Source organism: Xiphophorus couchianus, chromosome 6 (genome assembly GCF_001444195.1).
Source record: "Xiphophorus couchianus chromosome 6, X_couchianus-1.0, whole genome shotgun sequence".
Lineage (NCBI taxonomy): Eukaryota > Metazoa > Chordata > Actinopteri > Cyprinodontiformes > Poeciliidae > Xiphophorus > Xiphophorus couchianus.
Genome location: NC_040233.1, coordinates 28,155,158 through 28,177,733, shown reverse-complemented (window position 1 = coordinate 28,177,733; position 22,576 = coordinate 28,155,158). Strand labels below are relative to the sequence as shown.

General features: G+C 43.0%; 2 protein-coding genes across 2 annotated transcripts in view; both read left to right on the top strand.

The window, feature by feature from the left end:
* Positions 1-5,776, top strand: part of tmeff1a (transmembrane protein with EGF-like and two follistatin-like domains 1a) — a 44,820-nt gene extending 39,044 nt beyond the window's left edge. The window contains exons 7-10 of the mRNA XM_028020283.1: positions 799-858; positions 3,047-3,170; positions 3,485-3,646; positions 4,509-5,776. Of these exons, the coding sequence (XP_027876084.1) occupies positions 799-858; positions 3,047-3,170; positions 3,485-3,646; positions 4,509-4,593 (431 nt within the window). The 3' untranslated portion in view covers positions 4,594-5,776. The remainder of the gene's footprint in view (positions 1-798; positions 859-3,046; positions 3,171-3,484; positions 3,647-4,508) is intronic.
* Positions 5,777-11,656: 5,880 nt separating this feature from the next.
* cavin4a (caveolae associated protein 4a) lies at positions 11,657-20,504 on the top strand. Its single transcript, XM_028020296.1, has 2 exons — positions 11,657-12,217; positions 18,942-20,504. The coding sequence occupies exons 1-2, from the start codon at positions 11,810-11,812 to the stop codon at positions 19,485-19,487; spliced, it is 954 nt and encodes a 317-aa protein (XP_027876097.1). The 5' UTR covers positions 11,657-11,809; the 3' UTR covers positions 19,488-20,504.
* Positions 20,505-22,576: the final 2,072 nt, after the last annotated feature.

The window sequence follows — 22,576 nt, the reverse complement described above, 5'->3', positions numbered from 1 at the left end:
ACCAAATAAATTTAAATTATGTCCTCAGAAAATTAGCTAAATGAATTTGTGAATGCTGAACCACAACTAGGCAGCATTATGAATTATAGAGGTTTCAACCCAGTTTAGGTTCAAAACCCAGAAAGCAGCTGCAGCAGAAACATCCAAAGTACCAAAAATCTGCACATCCAGATTTTATCCAAAGACCTTGAAGTTTCAGCTCCACATCTGATCAGGTTCCAAGAAATAAAACCAGAGTTTCCTGTGTGTGTTTAGTTTTAAACACACACATGAAGCAGGTCTTCCTGTCAGAGCTGACAGAGAAACAGCAGAAGCAACATGGAGGCTGGTTAAGATTCAGAGCAGCTCCTCCTGCAGGCGGCGAGAGAGCATGACACCCGCTCACAGCAAGCAGCTGCTGCAGCTGCTTTGTTTGTTTTCACCCGTCACTCTCTGACACACAGAAACACACACACACAGAAACACACACACACACACACAAACACACACACACACGTCGTCTGAGATGGACCCATCACCACCTTCACTCAGATGAACAGGGTGTGATTCAGACTGCGAGTAAACATCCCCTGACGTTTTCTTCTCCTTTTATTTTGACCTAAAAGAAACAAACACACACAGAGAAATTCACAGACAGCAGACAGGAAGTCACGCGGTCAGACGATGACAGCAGAATCCGACTGGAAGAGCCTGAGCGCCTCAGACAGACTCTGTGATGTAACGGCGCTGGATGTTTGCTGACACGCTGGAGAAAACGAAGCGTTTGTGTCTGAATGTGATTCTCTCTGTTTCCCACAGCGGATAAAGAAAAGCTGGGGAAGAAGGACGACAGCAGCCCCTTCAAAGTCAACGTCTTAGGTGAGGCCGCCGCCGCCGCGTTTATCTGGACCGTTTCAGGTTCCCTCAGCCGCCCGCTCGGTTCTGTTCAGGTCGGACTGTTGGACCGAACACGGCCTCCAGAGGCAACAAACACAAACTCTGTGGAAATAAACCTCTAATCCAAACAGTTCATATTAAATAAATAACTGGAGGATTTATTAGTTCTTCCTTCACCTTTTGCTGACCTGACACAGAGAAAGAAGCTTATTTCTGTTCACACAGCAGATAAATCCTGAATTAAATGTTTTTCACCCACAAAACATTTGATTTGTGTCACTTCTAAACTAAATCAGATGATATAATTGATAGGTTTATTTTATGTCCTAACCTGTACGGTGGAGGACGTGTGATGCTGTGGCTTCTCTCTAATGGAGCTCATTGCAAAGTCTAAACCGGCTGAAGCCGAAACACATTCAGGTTTTAAATTCTCTAACTAAAAAGCTAACTGTACTAATCCTAACATGCTACAATGCTATTTAGCAGAAGCTAATGCTACAACATTAGCTCTCATTCTTTGCTATTTGCGTCTTACTTTGTACCTGCATGTTTCTTGTTTTAAATAAAGTTATTGTAGAAAAATAGAGAAAAAACTAACAGGAGGAAATGCAACTGCTGCCCAAAGCAAACTTCAAAATAAGAGCATGAATATAAACGTTAAACTACAGGAAGAAATTTTTAGTCGATAATCAAAACTTGAACACAGACATCAAACTTTATTAAACCAGAAGTTTACAGAACAGTTCAGTAAATTAGAGCTTCAGAATTTATCCAGGAAAAAGCTAAATGTGCTACCAGTTAGCTAAAGTGCTAAGCTAAAAATGAGCTATTAGCAAACTAGTGATTAGTGGAAGATAATGAAATAAAAGGTTAGTGGTTTAAAACCTGAATGAAGTGAGTCTGTGGACTAAATGTTTCATGTTTTCGTCTGAAGCTGATCGTCGTCTCCTTCCTGTTCAGACCAACTCTGACTCTCTTCCAGATGTTCATCCAGCCAGCGGTTCCTTCCAGCAGCCTGTTAACCCGACTCTAAACCTGCAGCAGAGCAAAAACTGGAGATAAACCCAATGAAAATCTTTTTAATACACAATAAAGTCCTCACAGGAAAAACACAGCAGTAAAATCAGAAGCTGTAAATTTGCTCTGATAGTGAAATAAAGTGAAAGCTGAGTTTTTAGGAGCCGCTGCTGCGATGCTAACATCTCTCCTGAGTAAACGGGCCCACCGTGGCAGAACCGGGTCATTTGTCCTGCTGCACAACAAAACGTTGAATTTATAGATCAGGGAGGAAATTAAATCAAATCTGGAAAGTTTGTGATCTCTGAATTACTATCAGGATTCACACAATGGAAACATTTAACCTCAGATTTAAATGCTTTACTGTCGAAACCCATGAAGAAGAGCTGAGGGACAGTAACTCATCTTAACAAGGCAGATTTTTTTATGTAATTGCAGCACAAACAAACATTTTTGCTGCACAAACGTTTGACACCAATCTTGTTAGATCTGAAGAAGGTGAGTCGGTTTCACTCAGATCAACGCAGGATGAAGTTATAGAAGTGATTTAAACTTTGGGCCTTTAGGGCCCCCGTAGTTTTCACCTGCTGGGCCGTTCGGTGCTCTGACTCCAGAGTCTCATTCAGGCCCAGTGAAATGCTGCTGATGCTGCTAATGATCCGGAAAACCTTTTCTCTCTGCTGACCTTCACTGTCTGACTGCAGCCTCCCATCGCCTGAAGGTCCCAGATTTGTATTTTAAAGTGTTTGCTTTATAAACAGACCCACAGGGTGAGGAGTTCAGTCTCCTGACAAACATCTCAGCTTTTATAAAATCCTCTGCAAGTAAAACACCAAAAATCCTAGAATGTTCTGGATTTAGGTTTTATTTTTCCTCCCACTTGAAGGTGCAGATGAAAAAATAAACTTAGTAATCTCTTTTTTTTTGGCAACATTTGAAAAATAAGTAAAAAAAAATAAGGAATATATTTACCACAAAGACATGTAAAATATTAAAATGTGTAAATTAGAAACAAATACAAAGCTGTATTGTCATTTTATTATTTTTGACATTTTGTGTGATGCTAACAGGTTATGCTAACGAGCTTCCTAACTCTTTACATAACTCTGATGGTTAAAAATCCTCCTGGTGTTTTTATTCCTTCATTCTCCAGAAACCACGGGTCTGGACCAAGGCGAGGGTTTCTACGCCGGCATGCCGATCCCCTGCGCCGACAGCTACGCCGGATTCTGTGTCCATGGGAAATGTGAGATCAAGTACAACATGGCCACCTGCAGGTCAGCCTGAACTACATCTGAGTTAACATGAAAACGCAACTTTTAGCTCAAATTTGGATCAAACTTGTTGCTTTGTGCACTAATGCTGGGAGATTTTTGGATTGTTTTGTTATGTTTCAGCTCATGTTTGCTTGGTAATTAATTCTCTGTTACTCTTACTAATAAAGTCACAAAATGGTGGCAATAATTTGCATGCGTTTTTCTGCATTTCCTGATTTTATGCTTCGTTTTGTTGCTGGTTTGCTGCAGTAATTTGCTGCTTTTTGATGCTCGCCTGTTAGCATCTTGCTAACGTAGCGTGTTTCCGGGTCCAGGTGTGACGCCGGATACAAAGGCACGCAGTGCGACGAGCCGCAGGACTTCAACATCCTGTACGTGGTTCCCAGCGGACAGAAGCTGCACTACGTCCTGATCGCCGCCATCATCGGAGCCGTGCAGATCGCCATCATCGTTGCCGTGGTGATGTGCATCACCAGGTAGGAAGACGCCTGATTTCACCGAAACGGTTTATCATCAGATTAAAGGACTTCATCAGGACTGTCTGTTTTACAAAAGGAAATATGTGCTGCTAAAATAACTGATGAAAATATTTAGTAATAACTCAGATTTATTCCATTTTGCACAAATTTCATTTACTATAAACAAAGTTTGGAACATTTCTTAGGAAATGATCAAAACAGCAACAACAGAACATTTTTACCCCACAAATATTTTAAAATCATAATCAGTTTAATAATGTGACTCATAGCCAGTAAACATTAATAAACAGTTAATAATTTCTTTAAAACCAGACTGAAATACATTATTTGTCTTCTGTTACTTTCAAGTTTCCAACAATGTTTGGAGGTTTTCTTTAATAAAAAACATTAAAAATAAATTTAAATATTTTTTTATTAAAACTAAAGAATGATTTTAAAAATGTGACAAACAATAAAGATGCAATGTTACCAGAGTGAAGTTATAAAATTATGAAAAAAAGTATTTTTAACAAGAGCAAAGTTTTGATAGTCAAATGAGTTTCAATATTTCTTCATTTGTAAAACCGATACTGAGGCATAAATTCACAAGATGCTCATTTAATGTTTTATCTTTTGTGGAGGAAAATAAATAAATGGACAAATTCATTCTCCTAATGTACAACCTTATTCTTGTAATATTTATTGTCAGTATTGTTTTGTACGACTGCATTCTGAAAATAAAAAAATAAGAAAATCTTAGCCTGGCCCAAAACTTTTACACTTTTAACTTTTAAATAAAGATGCATTAAAATCTTATTTACTGAATTTTTGAGACGATAGACATTAGAAATGTTGGTTTTTTCTCGGTTTGTGTTTCCAGGAAATGTCCGAAAAACAACCGCGGCCGCCGGCAGAAACAAAACCTCGGCCACTTTTCCTCGGACACAAACTCCCGGATGGTATAGCCTCGTTTCCGGACGCTTCTCTTTGATAAGTATTTTTCTTATAAGGCGGGAATGCCGATTTTTTTAACAGTAAGTGGGACATTTTTTTTCTCCTGGGGGAAAAAACAATAAAAGAAGAATAAGAATATTTATTTAAGAGGCCTTATTTTTCCTGGTGGATTTCAATTTTTCTTTTCCAAGCAGCTGAATCAACACAACCGCCTGCATTTTGTTGAAATCTTTTCGGTAAGCTGGCTAGCGTCTGCCCCTCTGGAATGTGATATTTATTGATTTTTACCCATGAAAATCTTTTCCCCGCCTGTTCAGCTCCTTCTGATCGTCCAGCTGATCAAAAACTTTGTTTGTTTTTAAAGTTTTGAGGCGCCGGCCAGTCCAACAGATTCTTTTGCTCTTTGGTTTGAAAATCTCTTTTAAGGCTTCAGTTTAACTAAGCTAATAATTTATAAGGATTGTTTTTGTTTTTTTAAAGTAATTTTTACTGGAGGTTTTTACGTTGGCTTTGGTTCTGACTTGTAGTTCTTGTAAATTAGCATGACTTGTGAAAACTGTGTACTGTGGTGTAGTTTAAACTTTTTACCAGGAAACATTTTGGACTCCGTCTGGTTCATCTTCGTCCCGTCGGTTCTGAACGGAGAACCTGGCGCTCGGTGTTGAAACGATGAATGTGGGGTTTTTGGAAACGCCAGGACCTGCGGAGGACGAGTTTATTTATCGGCTCAGAGGCTGGAAGGTTTCCTGCATCCTTGTTGGTATAAACAGGGAGCTGAAGATTATAACCAAGGACTTTTTGACATGGAGGAAGTCTAGGCTCTTTGAATGTTGTGAAGAGGTTTTTTATTATTTTAATTTGACATTTTCTTCTCTGTGACACATTCCAAGCACATGGAAACCCACTGAGAAATTCCCTTTGGGGATATGTGAAGCCCGCTCTGCCGTTCCAACGGTTCCTGCTGGTATAAACAGGAATAAAAACGTGTCTTTAAGATGTTAGTGGTGTGCAGGTAACTTACTGCCTTTTAATTTTTAATTTAATTAAAATTTTTGTCGTATTAACGTTTTGAAGTCTTGAGGCCAGTCCTTGGTTTCTGTGTCAGTATGTCCGTAACGATCCGAACGGGTCAGTCTGATGTAAATCATTGTCCTTTTTCATGTTGTTCCCAATAAACAAAAGTCAGACATGTCAGATCATCGTCATGTTTTCTCCAACGGAGATCATTCCTGTTCATGTAAATACAGAAACAACGTCTGCAGCTTTTCTTTGTGATTAAATGTTGATGGTTTATGAATAATTTGTTTATCCAAGTGATTCTCAACATGCAAAACTGAAAACAAAACATTTAAAATTCACTAAATGTGGCATCATCAGCATCATAGCAGATTACAGCGGTGAGCTCTGCTAACTTGTGATTAGCGCTAAGCCTAAAGAGCTAATCATAACCATTAGCACAGCTAACCTTAAACTGTTACACCAACATGGTGTTTTTTTATTTGTTTGTTTATTTGACAGAGACAAGAAACACAAGAAACAAGACAATCTGATGCCTGAATCTCAGTGTTTATAGCCACAAGCTAATTCACAACATCCGTCGCTAGCAGGACCTTTAACAGTTGGTTTAGATGAAAAGTTACAATCAACAGAATAAAATGATGAAAAAAAGACATTAAACAAAGCATTTTAAAATGACTGAATCTAAACAATTACATTAATTAAAACTTAGTTCAATTCTGGTTCATCTTTAGCCAGTTCTAAAGGAAGCTAATGCTAACGCAATAAATTCAACCATGCTAATACCAACAATCATGTCCTAAAAACAAATCACATATATGTATATGTGTATTTTTACATGTATTTATTTAATTAACACCCTCTGTTTGTTCACGTATTTTCTCATTTCTTTGTATATCTGACGTTTGTTCAATGAAGTTTCTTGAAAAACTACAGAGAACATGAGAGAAAAACGAGCATGAATATAAAGATCTAACTATTTCACAGTCAATAAGCTGCAACACAGATGTCAAACTTTATTCACCTGAAAGTTTAAAAAACAGGCAAATAAATTAACATTTTAGAAGTTAGATGGTAAAATTAATTCAGGGGAAGCTAAGTGTGCTAACCCATCCATCCATTTTCTGTTCACCCTTGTCCCTAATGGGGTCGGGAGGGTTGCTGGTGCCCATCTCCAGCTACATTCCGGGCGAGAGGCGGGGTACACCCCGGACAGGTCGCCAGTCTGTCGCAGGGCAACACAGAGACATACAGGACAAACAACCATGCACACACACACACACACCTAGGGAGAATTTAGAGAAACCAATTGACCTGACAGTCATGTTTTTGGACTGTGGGAGGAAGCCGGAGAACCCGGAGAGAACCCACGCATGCACAGGGAGAACATGCAAACTCCATGCAGGCCGGGAATCGAACCCAGGACCTTCTTGCTGCAAGGCAACAGTGCTACCAACTGCGCCACTGTGCAGCCTGTGTGCTAACCATTTGAAAAATTAGCAAAGTGGAAAAATTAGCTTCACATTAGCGGTTTAGCAAAAATGTTCCTATAATTGGAAGATTATTTAAATTAGTCATTTTAATTATCTTATTTTCTGGACCAAGTATATAATCAACATACAACAAATGTCAAACGAAACGCCTGTTAGCTTCGACTACCAGTAAAGCAAATCCTGTTCAAAAAATAGCAAAGTGATTTAAACAGCATGCAAGTGAAGCAAACATTGTTTTATTGACATTTAAATTGTTATTATATTTATATTGGGCCATTAATAACAGAAACGGTAACCATGATTTGCTCTGTAAATACAAAATGGAGGTGGTGCGTCACCAATAATCTTCCTGTATGAAACAAATCCCCAGGACGAAACGTCAAACATTTCTCCTCAGGGGCTGAAGGAAAAAGAAAAGCAGTTTTAATAAATAATAAAATCATTTTAAATAATAAAATTAATGTTTCTGCTTTTAGCTTCTTTTTTTTATCCCAGTTTGTCTGACCAGAACAGCTTTATGTGCTTCATGTAATCTGGTCAGAGAAACTGAAATCTAGGTTTTCATATTGTTACACATTAATTCTTACATATTGTTCTCAGTATGTAGCGACACCTGGTGGCGCTGTTTCCTATCAAATACCTGTCCTGTCTGTAAACACAGGTCTGCTCAGTTTTAGCAGCAGTTTGCTCCATTAATTACTGCTGGTGTGAATGTGAGCCATTTACTGTGACAACTACCAGAGTGAGTGAGATTACTTAAATATGAAAACCTGTCAACAATATGCACAAAAAAACCTTGCAAGTGGAAACAAAACTAACATTTAGGACCTTTTATATCAGCTGAATGACTTATTTTAGTACTTTCTGATCGGGACTTTCTGTTTGACTTCCTATGCATCCTGTGCTGCCATGAAACCTGAAACCCTTTAACATAAACTCAGATAGAAACAGACAGCAGGACATGTTGCTCCACTGCCTGTTTTATTCAGCTTTACAGACACTCATTTATATTTACTACACAAATTAATATAAAACATCCAAAAAAGCCAAACTGTGTCCGATCAGGAAGCGTTTATCAGTCTGTGGTCTTCATCGGTTTTTTGTGTCTCCGTCTTTGTATCTTTGAACTGAAGGTTCTGTTTGTGAAGAATTCAGACAATAAAACTGAATTTTCTAAGTTTGAGTCTGTGCTGAGGTCCGGATCATTTCTCCAGCGGTTCTGTTTTGTTTGAGTCGGGTTTTCTGGACATCTCCAGGTTTTTCCACCAGGTTCCTGCTTGTTGTCGGCCGTTTCTCTCAGTGTGAATAAAGCGTGTTTGACATGTTGACGTTGTGCATGTAGATTCTGAGAGGCTGTTTTAAAATAAAACCAGTTTTTATTCACATCAAACTGCTGCTGTCTTCATCATTCATATCTTCTCTGCATCCTGTAAACTTGCGCTTTGATTTGTCCGTTTTTTTCTGCATAATATTCAGATTATTGTTCATTTCAGTCCCTCCATATAACCTGTAAAATAATAACAGAGCTGCTTTAAAAGGTCTTTGTTTTCCTGTCAGTTTAATCGGCCCGAGTTATTAAAGCGCTGCAAAGACATAATTGCTCCCCGGGTTTCATTCTTCATCTGTTCTTTATGTTTTATTCCAGTTTTTATAGGTTATAAAATGAGCTGGACGTAAATCATTATTATTAAAGTTTGTTATAATGACTCCGGGTCAGTTGACTTGTTTTACCCCGAATCTTTTCCATTTTCTACACAAATTATTATTTCTCTCTGTAGTTAAATAATTTAAAAAGAACAACAGAGAGAAATATTAATAAAAACACTGGCGTGTTTCTGCCTCCCTCTGATTATGCCTCCAGAACCTGTTTGTGCCACCTGCCTGGTGAAACATGAAACATTAGCAGTAAATTATTTTTTCATGTCAAATAACCACATTTCACCGCTAACCAAAAAGCTAGCTGCGCTAACGCTAAAGAGCTAGGCAAACACATTGTTTAGCGGAGGCTAACGCTAATGCGCTAACTTCATTTCAAACCTTGTTTTTTTTTCTTAATTTTTGTCTAATAATCAATGTTTTAAAACAAAATGGCTCCAGAAATTGACAAACGGACTTTAATTATGGTCAGTTTGTTCAATGCAAGTAAAAATATGTTTTTGTTTTTTTACATAAAATCGATTGTTAAAACAACAGGTGAAACATTTGAATTAGACAATTTTTAGATTTGGAAGGAGGCTGTCATGTTTACCTCATTATTGAATCAGTTATGGAGAAGCATAAAAATGAACTCTGTGCTTTCCATGTCATTTTATATTCCTGTTGACCTTTACTTATTGGACCACATGTCATCATGTTTGGTGCTGAGCTCTGATTAACGTCCTCCAGTGTTTCTGCTGCTGTAACAAGCAGAGACGGTTCTGTCCGGTTCTGTCCTCATATCAGGCCAATTACAGAAGCTCTGGGAGTTTATGGTTGAAAACAGGGACAGATGAGGTTGTTTACGGCCTTCAGCCGTTATTATAAATCTCCACCCACCTGTCAGCGGAGCCAGCACATCATTAACTGTCTAATTAAAAACTGCTTATGTAAACAAGCCGGAACAAACCAACGGCAGCATGAGGCGAACGGGGGGGTCTGAGGCATGCTGGCCTGTAAATATATATTTAAAGGCTGAAGTGTGTGTGGGTGGGTGTGTGTGTGTGGGTGTGTGTGGGTGGGTGGGTGTGTGTGTTGGGGGTCCGGGGGCAGCAGCAGCTGCTTGGTTCAGTCCGCTGCATTCAGCAGGCGCTTCACATGACTCCATTGTTCAGGAATTACCTCTCGTTCTCCAACCAAACCTCAGGCAGGACGAGGTTTTCTCTCTCCTGGTAGCGAAGCCGAAAGAAAACTTTCTGAATTCATTCAGTGGAGAAAAACATCCAACGTTACGAGATAAATGGTCACCATGATGGACAAACCCTGCAGCCGCTAGTCTGTGGTGATTAGAGACGAATCTTTGACCGTCCGTTTTTCCTCTAGATCAGGGTGGCCAAAGTGTGGCTTGGGGGCCATTTGTGGCCCTTGAAATGACTTTGATCGGCCCCCTGACTGCAAATCAAGAACGGTAAAAAATTTGACTGATAAACCAGAAATCAACAGTTCATCCCAAAAATGTTTAAATTGTGGTTTTGTTTTAACAAGGCAGAAGTTCGAAGCCTTTTCATGTTCTGGACCTTTAAGGATTTATAGATTTCATTAAAAGTTCACTTATCATCAACCAGGTGAAACTAGAAAAATCACTAAAAACAATTTTTTGCATGAATTTTGCATGTCGTTGTTGACCGCAGTGACGAAACGTTTGGACTCCATGAGGGTCTGGAACCAGCGGCTCCGGGGCCTCATGGGGTTCTGTAAGATCCAGTTAAATTAAATTGTTTTTTTTATTGAATGCTAGATTTAGCTGTTTCATACAACATATGAAAACATCTCCACTCACTGTGATCTTCTCTGCAGGTTACAAACTTCATGGATGTTTTGTGCAACATGTTGAATATTTTGGTTTCTGCTTCCCTGAAACAAACACTTGAATAAATATTTTTGAATTAAATTGAAACTAACCGCATTGATAAATGTTGACAATCTCATCAGTTTCCATCGCTGCTGTTAGCCGATGTAGCTTGTGCATCAGATATACAGATCTACCAGAAACATGCAAATACAAAGGTTCCCTTTGGAGCTTTTTATATAAACAACAAAAAAATGTAACTAGTTACCTAATTTATTAATGAATCACCATTAAAAACTTCTCTCTCCTACGTTGTTACAAGAACAATAATCTCCCTGCAATGCATCTTGGGATAAGATAAGCTGAGAAATAAACATTAAATCTGGGAGAAGACGGGAACATTTGGAGAAAAATCAGAATGTCGCCTGTGTAACGTTATATTTGTACCCCAGGAAACTTTAAATTAAAGGTTCCTAGAAATTCTGATCAACTTTAAAAAGTAAATTATGAACTACAAAAGCACTTTAGTATAATTTCTAGCATTGGAGCAAATCTTCATTTAAATGCTTCACAGCACATTTTCATTTAAACTGTTTAGCAGATGATAAAGAGGCGTTTTGTCTCTGTTTTCCTCGCGGGTCGTTCTCAGACGTGTTTGTTCAGAGAGTTTCTGATGCTCTGGAGCCATCAGCTCTATAAACGGCTTCAGATCTCAGTGTTTGGACTCTGCTGCCCAGGGGAAAGTAAAAGGGCAGAGCTGCTCTGAGCAGTCAGAGATGGAACGGCTGCAACTGTCGCTGCAGCAACGCAGGATGACTCCTGCTGATGTACATGTTTCACAGCTGCTTACAGGAACACAAGTGGAAATTATTGGAAATTATGAATCACTGTGCATGGTGGGTAACAAAGCGGCGCAGGACTCAGAAGGCTGCCTGCATGGCCTGAAATGTCAAAGTGTCGCCTTACAGGGAGCTCATATTTTTAGCTTGGGCGGGGGGTTCTGCAGGCTCAGAGTTTAGTGCCTGGCCCACGTCCCGTGGAGATCTGAATCAGGATCCTTCAGTGTCCTCACACCTATTTTTAAAGGGGGGTAGGTGGAGTTTCCCGTCTCTCTTGCTCCCAGACCTGAGTTTGGGTCACAGCGGTTGGGTGTTGCCACTCTCTGGTCTCCTGCTGGTACCCCGACACTCCTCCGACTGAACCTGCAAATTTACGTTTTCCAAACCATCCCCAATGGATCAGCACAAGCTGCGCTCGGCAGGCGTCCAGGAGAAGCTGGAGATCGTTGGGGTGGAGGACGAGGCTGGCAACCCCATCAGCGCCCTCACCATCCTGTCTCTGCTGGAGCGCGTGGCCGGCATCATCGACAACGTCCAGTCCTGCCAGCAGCGCATGGAGGAACGCCAGCTGGAGCTGGAGAACAACATCAAGACCATCCAGGGCGACGTCCTGAAGCTGGCCAAAGACCACAGCGACACCAGCGGCACCGTGGAGAAGCTCCTGCAGAAGACCCGCAAGGTGAGCGCCAACGTCAAGGAGGTCCGCACGCGCGTCGAGAAGCAGAACATCCGAGTCAAGAAGGTGGAAACGACGCAGGACGAGCTGCTGACGCGCAACAAGTTCAGAGTGGTCATCTACCAGGTAAGATGAGACGCTGCGAAGGTCTGTTAAGCTGTCACCGCCTGGACTGAACCCGAGAGGGAAGTGTTCAGTTTCAGGGTGTTTTCCCACCTGATAGTCCGTTTGACGTGGTTTGATTTGGAACCAAACCTTCATCATCTGCTCCACCTGCAGCTGCTGTGGTTCTGAGTTAAACCAACCTGTTCCCCTCCTGGCCTGTGGGGGCGCTGCACCGAGAACCACTGAAGGAAACGACACAAAAACCTCTGAAGACACTGAGAGCAACTTCCTTCTTCACCAGATAGAAACAAGATGGAGGCGTCAGATTTTAGCAGTTGGAGGATTTCTCTTTAGTCTAGCATGTTTGTTTGGTTGTATTTACCCAGAATGCCGTGCGCTCTCGTCTGCTTCCTGAGTTCATTTCAACCAGAAAAAGAAATGGCCAAAATCTGGTTGATGATGCATTCACACCTCTAAGAACCAACTGGATTTTGATCAAAGTGGAGTAAACTGGGCTGGTGTGAAATCACCCTGAGGCGTTTTCTGCATCTTCACCAAACATTTTAAAATCAACCAGCCTGGTCGACCTCAGCGCGCGTACCGGTTACAAACCCCATCTAAACTGAAAAACTTTAAAGCTCAGATCTGAGTTTAGTCAGCGAAGAAGGCGGATATTTTTCTTTAAGAGGAACCGTAGAGTAATTAAGTAGCAGGAATAAAGGAAAACTGGGCCAGATGTTAACTGATGAACTGTAAATCACATCATTAGGCGGCTGATGCACAGGGAGGCTGAGCAGCAGCAGCAGCAGCAGCAACGCTGTGAAATGAAGGGCAGCTGAAGTTCAGACTCATAAGAGCTTTCAACTGTAACGCGGTAATTTATAGGAAAAGCTTCATCATTACGGAGAGAGGACCTGACCCGAATCCGGTTCGGCTGAGAGCAGGAAATACGGAGAGACTCCTCAGCAACAGCAGCTGTTAGCATGAAAGCTGGGAATATGAACCAAATGCCTGTTTCATCACCAGGAACATGTTCTGATCCGTGAGAGTCCGGATCACCAGGAACATGTTCTGATCCGTGAGAGTCCGGATCACCAGGAACATGTTCTGATCCGTGAGAGTCCGGATCACCAGGAACATGGACGGGCTTCATAACGGCTGCTGATCAGGTTCTGTCTGTGACTGAAGATGAACATCAGAACATCAGACCTTGTGGTTTACATATTTAGAAAGCATAGAGTTAATATTTCACTGTAAATATTTAGATTTTTAATAAGTATTTTGTTTGCTAATTAAATGTTCAGTTTGAAACTGACATTTATAAATGAATGAATATCTTTCATTTATTCTTTGACCCTTTCAGCCGTTTCTGACGGGCTAAATAACCCAAACTGTTGCTTCATCTCTGACTGTAACATTTCAAACGGCCTCAGCCATCGACCCGCTAATCTTCATTTTATCTTCTGTTAAAGACCGAACCTTAGCGATGCTCTGATGGGATGATCTGAGTATTTTATCTGGATTATAAATTGTTCAGATCAGATGATGGAGACAATCAGCTGCTTTTTCAAATCCAGTTTCTCTCAGATCAAAAGCTGGAATAATTTATTTCTTATTAAGGGATTTCAGGGAGGATCTCTGGAGTCTGACAGTCTAATGCATCTGAAGAGGAGCTGCAGCGATGCATTCAGTGGAGGGAGCAGTGGGAGTACTGGAAACCAGTCCTCCATTAGCAGAAACTGGTTGAGTGGATTTATCAGGGCTGCTGAAGGTGGCGCTGCAGAGAGGACGGGTTCTGGTTGGAGGTTTCAGTGCAACAGAAAAAGTCAAATGATTTTTTAACTGATATGAATTCATCCTGGATGTTTTTCACTGAGGGTTTCAGTGAGTTTATAGTTAATATAGACATTAACTTTACATTATTCTGTATCCTGGCGAAAACCACGAAGAAGAAGAAGACAGGAAGTGGTTGGAGGATGATGACTTATCGTGTGAACAAACTTATTCACGTGATTTTGATGTTTCTTATTTAATGGAAATACTGTAATTGTGAAATTATGTTGTTTTTTTGAGTTAGTGGAATATTGACATTTGCAGCCAATGGTGATCTGATGACTGGGATTGTGACGCTTCATCAGCTCCACCTTTTATTTGATTGGTGAATTATTGAAATCTGCTAACATGTAGCTCCACTCTGAACATGCTAACAGCCGTGATGCTAACAGCTAGCTAGCATAGCGTCTGGGTGTCTCAGCTTCTCAAGCTGAATGTCCTTCTGAATATTTTAGATATTATGAAAATCTCAGTGGTTCCTCCAACATTTCTTCTTCTACTGTTTTATTCAGCTGAAGCTTATCTTGTCATGGTGCTGAGCGCCACCATCAGGACACATTAAGAAGCAACAATAGGAGCAAAGAAATCAGGTTTTTATGGTTTAGTTGCCTAAAATCGTTGACAAGTTGCTTTTTTTTGTTTTTCAGACTGGTTTGCCTCTGTTTTAGCTCTTCTTCATGCTAAACATTTCATTTGCACATTTAGCATCTTATAAACTATTTTTTCGGGGTGTAATCTTGATTGTGCGTCTGAGTAAAAGCTCTGCTGTGTGCAGCGCTGCAGAGACTCGTTCAGAATAGAAACCGGATCTCAGTGTGCAGCGAACAGCTGCTGTGGATCTGTGACAGAGGGATCTATTCTGGGATGGCAGCATTCTCCCGCTGCCAGCAGGGCCCGGCCAGGAACTGCTGCCACCCGGGGATCCACACCAGGCCGCTGGAGCAGCTGCAGCTTTACAGGACAGTAAGAGAGGAAATTTACATCATGTGAAATATTTAGAAAAGACCCGCAGGGCTCTGTGGCCACCAGGGGGCAGCAGAGAAATAATCGTCTTTAGCATATAATCCAAACACTAGTAACTGTGACATCAGTGTGGCCTACTTTCATGCTGGATGCAGTCTGGATTTAATTAGGACACCAACTTCAGATTTAATTTTGGCCCTGGCGGCCATCTTGTCTATACGGTACGCCTAAAACGCCAAACTAAAGTAACTATAATCATGTTCAGGTGTTGAGTTCAGTTTTCATTTTTAGCTTTGCTCATGTTCTGTATCAGCAGGACGTGAATCCATTATCTGTGCGCAGCCAGGAGGAGCTGCTGACTGCTCCTTCAGACTAGCCAGCAGCAATTAGCAAGCATCTGGCGGAGCTGCTGAGCTCACTGTAGGAGCTGCTGCTCAGAGCAACGCTGGTAAAAACCTTAAAGGGTTAATAGAGGAGCCATGTTGGGGCGACTTCCTGGAGGCGGAGCTTCAGAAAGAGCAGGAGTTTTTAAAGAGACAGAGGCCCAATTTCAAGGCGTTAAATTACAAAGGCAAATTGCTTTTGTCATATTTATAGTATTTTTCATTTTTCATAACAGTTGAAGTTAACATAGTAGATAAAACGGCATTAATTCTCCCTTTTAATCTATTTTCAGGATATTTTTAAAGCCAGCAGTTTGTTCTTGTTTTTTGGCAGCTGAGAAATGAATCTGTTTTTATCTGCAGCCTCAGCTGAACATCACCATTAATAAATGTTTTCTTCACTCGCTCCCTGTGGCTCCGCCGCCGCCTGACCCCGTGGTCCCGGTCCGGCCCGGTTCGGCCGGTTTGATCCCGGCGGTCCGACCTGGTGTCGGGTTTCCTCCTGAGGAAGAAAGATGGCGGCGGCCGGTAATCAGGTGGAGAGCGATGGCTGCCGCCCACGCCGCTGTTTGCCACGCGTTGCTGAAATGTTTCATCTCAGAGGTCATGGGTTAGATTGTGATCCTGCTGCATGCTGGGTAAAATATTAACCTCATCAATTACTGATTCCCTTATTGCGTTAATGATCCGGTTTATCTCACTGAGTCTCTGGTAAACTGAGGTTTTTGTGTTTTTTAAAATATTTTTATAATTTTTGGGATTATGCAGATCATGCATGCAGATCATTTCTGGACATGTTTGTGTTTCTTTGAGGCCTGTTTGACTTTTGTCTCTTGTTTTGTGAGTCTCTGCACATCGCTGGTGTTTTAAAGAGTCCTTCTGATCTTTAAGCCGTTAAAGTTTCATGTTTTGCTCTTTGTAGATTTTTTCATTGTCAGTTTTTGTCAGCATTTTTAAAATAGAGAGCCTTGTAATGGTATTTTATTGGGATTTGACGTCGCTCTGTAACACCGCTGGTGAAGTCATCTTGTAACGCCGTCGTGTAACGTCACCCTGTAACGTCACCCTGTAACGTCACCCTGTAACGTCACCCTGTAACGTCACCCTGTAACGTCACCCTGTAACGTCACCCTGTAACGTCTTGTTTTGTCCCGTAGCTCCCTGTGTGCTCCTATAATCACTGCCTCTGAACTTCCTGTCTCTTCCCTCATCACCTCTCGGGTTATTAATACGTTCTCTGAGCCACATTCCCAGCCGCTGTAATTATTGTGTCATTCACCGTTTTCAGGCTGGTTCTGACGACGCCTCCATGATTAATGAGTGGGATCATTGCAGGTGGCCGCAGCTTCAGCCTGATTAACTCGCTCCGCAGCAGGGAAATTTTCCTGCTGCACTTTCTGTTCGGCCAGGAAAACATGATCGTTCTGCTCAGTTTTCAGATGTTTAAATGAAAGGATGAATACCTGCTGAGGTTAATGTTCACTGTTAGCGCGTCTCTGCACTCAGATTATCTCTGAGGGAATTATAAATACCTGAGCCGTTAATCTGAGAGGAGGTTGTTATTACTGCTGCTCTTCTCTCTGTGACCTTCTCAAACGTAAAAATAGGGAAACTTGATCTCATGATGACGGCTGTGTTTTCAGACAGAAACAAGGGGCTGCAGGTCTGACAGCGTCTCTGAGGAATATAATGTTTCTGTCTGAGCTGCTTCGGTTTAATAAGCAGCAGAGTAAATTTATCCGTAATGGAGAGAACAGATCGGTTTCATCTGCACTTGGACAACTGAGCCGCCCGTCGAGATGGAGCAAATGTGATGTTTGATAAGAGAGGATGGAGCTGCGCTAAAGGGGAAGGAGTCAAGAAACAGGAATATTTCAGAGAAATTAATCTTAATCTGGACATCTGCAGCTAATGGAGATGTTTAAAGTTACTATCCACTCCAGGTTTTGATTTTAATTTAGCTCCTTTACAGCATTTCTTCATTTTCTGTGAATGAGGCTGTAAAATATGAACCATCTCATTGAAATGACCTCAGCTGTTTATTACTGATAATCCTGTTACTTATAACTGTAATATTTCTAATATAGGTTTAAATCCTGCCAACAGCACCAAAAAATGCCAGTAAAAACTGTTTTATTAAATAGAGACGCTTTCAGGTGGAACATTTTTTATTATTAAACAAAAACTGAAACTTCAAATTCTGACATTTATTTCAAAGATTCTTTATCCACTTATTGTTGTGTCCAAAAGTATTTACACCCCCAATCAAATGAAAAACAAAAACTGAAATAATACCAAATAATTTTAACATTTATTTTATTACCTTTTGACAAAAACTTGTTACATTTTTAATCAGAAACAAATTTTTTTGGAAATGTTATATTTCAGCAGGAATTAAAGTCGATGTTTGTTAAGGTGCGTTCACAACAGCTCTGTTCAATCCATTTAATCGAACTCCAGTCCGTTTGCCTAGAAAGTCCGGTTCCTTTGGGAAGGTGTGAACGTGTCATCAAACTCTGATGGGAACCAGAATCTGAAATCTGGTCCGTCCAAAAACCTCGGCCTCAGTTTGGTTGAAGTTGAATGCATATGTGAACACCAAGCGGACCGAAGACCGCTCCAAAAGCAGGAAGTGGACTACAGCGCAGGGCATTCTGGGTAAATACAACCAAAGCTAACATGTTAGCCTAGCGCTGGCAGCAGAAATGGCTCCTGGTCTTCAGCCAAAGACTAAAGAGAAATCCTCCAACACTAAAATCTGACGCCTCCATCTTGTTTCCATCTGGTGAAGGAGGAAGTTGCTCTCAGTGTCTTCAGAGGTTTTTGTGTCGTTTTCTTCAGTGGTTCTTGGTGCAGCGCCCCCACAGGCCAGGAGGGGAACAGGTTGGTTTGACTCAGAACCACAGCAGCTGCAGGTGGAGCAGATGATGGAGTTCTGGTTCCAAATTAAACTGATTCTACTGGAATATCAGGTGAGAAAACAGTTAGTTTCATTTTATTATTTAATTAAAGTTTCTTAATGCAGCCAAGAAGCCTGTAGATGCATATTTGACACAATCCAGGAGATTTATTGAAAGCACTTTTCCACCATTTACCATGTTGTAAGAATTACTCAAGAATGTCAGTACAAAAATGTAACTTTAAAATAATGCTGTTGTTGTGACACCAGATCCACATTTCTCAGTTAATCTCAGTTAATCTCAGTTTTCTCAGTTAATCTCAGATTTCTCAGTTAATCTCAGATTTCTCAGTTAATCTCAGGTTTCTCAGTTAATCTCAGATTTCTCAGTTAATCTCAGGTTTCTCATTTAATCTCAGGTTTCTCAGTTAATCTCAGGTCTCTCAGTTAATCTCGGTTTTCTCAGTTAATCTCAGTTAATCTCAGTTTTCTCAGTTAATCTCAGGTTTCTCAGTTAATCTCAGATTTCTCAGTTAATCTCAGGTCTCTCAGTTCATCTCAGGTCTCTCAGTTAATCTCAGTTTTCTCAGTTAATCTCAGTTTTCTCAGTTAATCTCAGTTAATCTCAGTTTTCTCAGTTAATCTCAGTTTTCTCTGCATCATTCAGGGTGAGACGGAGGTCCCATCCGTGGCTGTCACCAAATCTCCCAAAGGTCTTGGACTGGAAGGCCTGGACATTGAGCCCGATGCCTACGACATCCCCGCCGACCTCTCCTCCGACGAAGAGTACCTGAGAGACGAGGAGCCGGACCCGTCTCGAGCTGCTCGACTCAAGAAGTCCATGGTGAAGAGCACGGAGACCCTGAAGGCCGCCTTCTCCAAGGAGAACATGAGCAAAACCAAAGACAACCTGGGCACCAAGATCCACAACCTGGGCGAGAAGGTGATGCCGCCGGAGAGGAGGGAGAAGATGCAGCAGGCGGGGGAACGGCTGAAGCAGTCCGGCGAGCGACTGAAGGAGAACATCGCCAAGAAAGCTCCCACCAAAGAGACCTTCCGCATCAAGCTGAAGAAAGAGCGGGCCGTCGCCGAGGGCCAGGAGGGAGCCGAGGGAGAGGGCGAGCCGGCCAAGGAGGAGAAGCCGGAGAGCGCCGCGGAAACAAAGAGGGAGGGTCCGGTGGAGCAGGCCGGCGCCACCCGGGTGTCAGAATAACGTCCTGAGAACCAGGAACTGGTCTGAGATGTTAGATGATTGTCTCAATTTATAAATTTACTGCGCTCTAAATCTTGACAATTATTGATAAAATCTGTGAAATGAAGCCATTGTATTTATGTAAAGGGTGAGACGTGATGAGGTTGTAGAACATGAGAGTCCGGACGGGTCGGAGAGCCGATGGAGGGGAGGAAGATGACAGGAAGGATTCTGAATGTTGACACTAAATGTACATATAATCCTGTACAAACTTCCAGTTTCAGGTGAAATTGTCTTCAGCTGGTCTGACGTCAGGCTGGTTTCTGTCTGAGCTCAGAGCAACAACCGGCAGAAGAAACTGAGATTTAACTAGAAGCTGAATGTTCCTTCAGACCCCTGAATGCCACACAGGTTAGTTTTATTTAAGATTAGGAAAGTTCAGGATTTTGACATCAAAACTGTTTTTAAAGCAACAAAACCAACATTTCTGCACGTTTCCTCCACATCTGGCCTGAGAAACGGAGAAATCTGCAGTTTTATGGAGAGTTTTTACTAAGCAGTGGCCTCCAGCAGGATGTAATCACTCCTACATGATTTCAAACCTTTGCTGCTTTTTCTGACCAGCACACAGTTAATTCACCTGAGACCATTTCTGAGGTCGCTGCTTTGATTGGACTTTAAACTTTCTGCTCTTCAATCATCAGAGAATCTGAATTCATCCAGTAGAAATGTGGCTTTTAAAGGAAATTCATTAGTTTGCTTTAGCAGCACATCTTTCTGTGTCAGACTGTTTTATTATTTTTGTATTGCTGCTCTTCATTTACTGCAGTAGAGTAACTTATTTAGGTTTATTTTGGGCATTTTGATCATATTTCAGGTCTGAAATCCTTTTTTTTTTTTACAGTTACTCAGAAAATCCTAAATGCTGAAACAGGAATAAAAACCACAAACTGTCAGTTTCTCTTCTGTAATGTTTGTGGTTTGACTTGTATAACAAAACCTGGATCAACAAATAAAACATTTCTTACGGTAACAGTTTCATTTTTACTGTCATTATTTATTTGGAGAGGAAAAATAAAAATAAAATAAAAATTGGTCTGTTTAGCTTCACCTGGTCAAGGAAGCTGGTAGTTGGTTGGTTTCCTGTTAGATGTTTTCATATTTTTTGGATTTGGTTATTTAGTTGGGTTTATATTGTTTTTCAAAAAGTTAATTGGTTTATTGGTTATTTATAAGGTTCTTTAATTAGCTAATTGGTGTTTTGATTGGATAGTTGGGTTATTGATTTGTTCCTGTGGTTGTGTCAGGAAGTGGTGAGGTGAGGGGTGGTGAGGCAGACGCAGCGGACCCAGGTATGAAGATTTAATGATGAAAACCAGTCAAAACAACGAACAGCAGGCACAAGGAAACACTGACGACGAACTGACTAGACATAGACGAGGACCCAACGAGGAACAAAGAACACAGGTGGAATTAAATACACGGGAGGGTAATCACAGAACGAGACACACCTGGGAACAATTAAGGGGAGGACAGGACAACGAAGAGACTTAAGGACACAGAAAACTCTAAATAAACACAGAAAAACACACATCATGACAGTACCCCCCCCTCAAGGGCGGCTACCAGACGCCCAAGAAAAAAAAAAAAAAACCCCAAAAAACCCAACAAGGGTGGGTGGAGGGGTGCCGGACGGCGGGCCAGAGTCCAAACTAACAAAAAACAACCCACCATCGTGGGCGGAAAAACAAGAAGGGCCAAGAGTCCATAAACAACAAAAAAAAAAAAACTACCCACAGGGTGGGCGGAGGCAAAGGAGGCGGGAACCACTGAGGTGGTCCGGCGGTCGTCCGCGGCGCTGGAGTCGGGAACCACGGAGGTGGTCCGGCGGTCGTCCGCGGCGCTGGAGGCGGGAACCACGGAGGCGGTCCGGCGGTCGTCCGCGGCGCTGGAGTCGGGAACCACGGAGGTGGTCCGGCGGTCGTCCGCGGCGCTGGAGGCGGGAACCACGGAGGTGGTCCGGCGGTCGTCCGCGGCGCTGGAGGCGGGAACCACGGAGGCGGTCCGGCGGCCGTCCGCGGCGCCGGAAGTGGCAACGGGGAGTCCCGGGGGCCGCCCACAGACGGCGACGACGAGCCCCCCGAGGCAGGGTCTCTGGTGGAGCACAGGGGGTCACAGTGGGAACACAGGGGGTCTGGGTCTCGGGAGGAACAGATAGGGACTGGGTCTCGGTCGGAGCGCAGGGGGTCAGGGTCTCGGAAGGAACGCAGAAGGTCGGGGTCCCGGTCGGAACGCAGAAGGTCGGGGTCTCAGGAGGATCGTAGGGGGTCTGGGTCTCGGGTGGAACGCAGGGGGTCTGGGTCTCGGAGGGAACGCAGGGGGTCTGGGTCTCGGAGGGAACGCAGGGGGTCTGGGTCGGAACGCCGGGGGTCTCGGGAGGAACGTAGAGGGTCTCGGGCGTCGGGGTCTCGGAGGGAACGTAGAGGGTCTCGGGTGTCGGGGTCTCGGATGGAACGTAGAGGGTCTCGGGCGTCGGGGTCTCGGATGGAACGTAGAGAGTCGGGGTCTCGGAAGGAACGTAGAGGGTCTCGGGAGTCGGGGTCTCGGAAGGTGCGCAGGGGGTCAAGGTCTCGGTAGGAACGCAGGGAGTCTGGGTAGGAACACAGGGAGTCTCTGGAGGAACACAGGGGCGGAGCCTCGGGGCCGGCTGCGGAGGTGAGCCGGAGCGAAGCCTGGGAACCGGCTGCGGCGGTGAACCGGGACGAAGCCTGGGAACCGGCCGCGGAGGCGAGTCGGGACGAAGCCTGGGAACCGGCCGCGGCGGCGAGCCGGGACGAAGCCCGGGAACCGGCTGCGGCGGCGGGCCGGAGCGAAGCCTGGGTACTGGCTGCGGCTCCGGATAGCGACGAGGGGCCGGGTCTGCCGGCGGCTCACGTCGCCGTCTCCGGGCTGACAGCGGAGGTGGTGGCTCCGGAAAGCGACGAGGGGCCGGCTCCACCGGCGGCTCAGGTCGCTGGCTATCCGGACGGAGGTATCGACGGGGGCCATATCCGGGGGGTGCCAACACCAGTCTTGTCCCCCGGTAAAGCTCCCGCTGCAGGTCAGCGAGA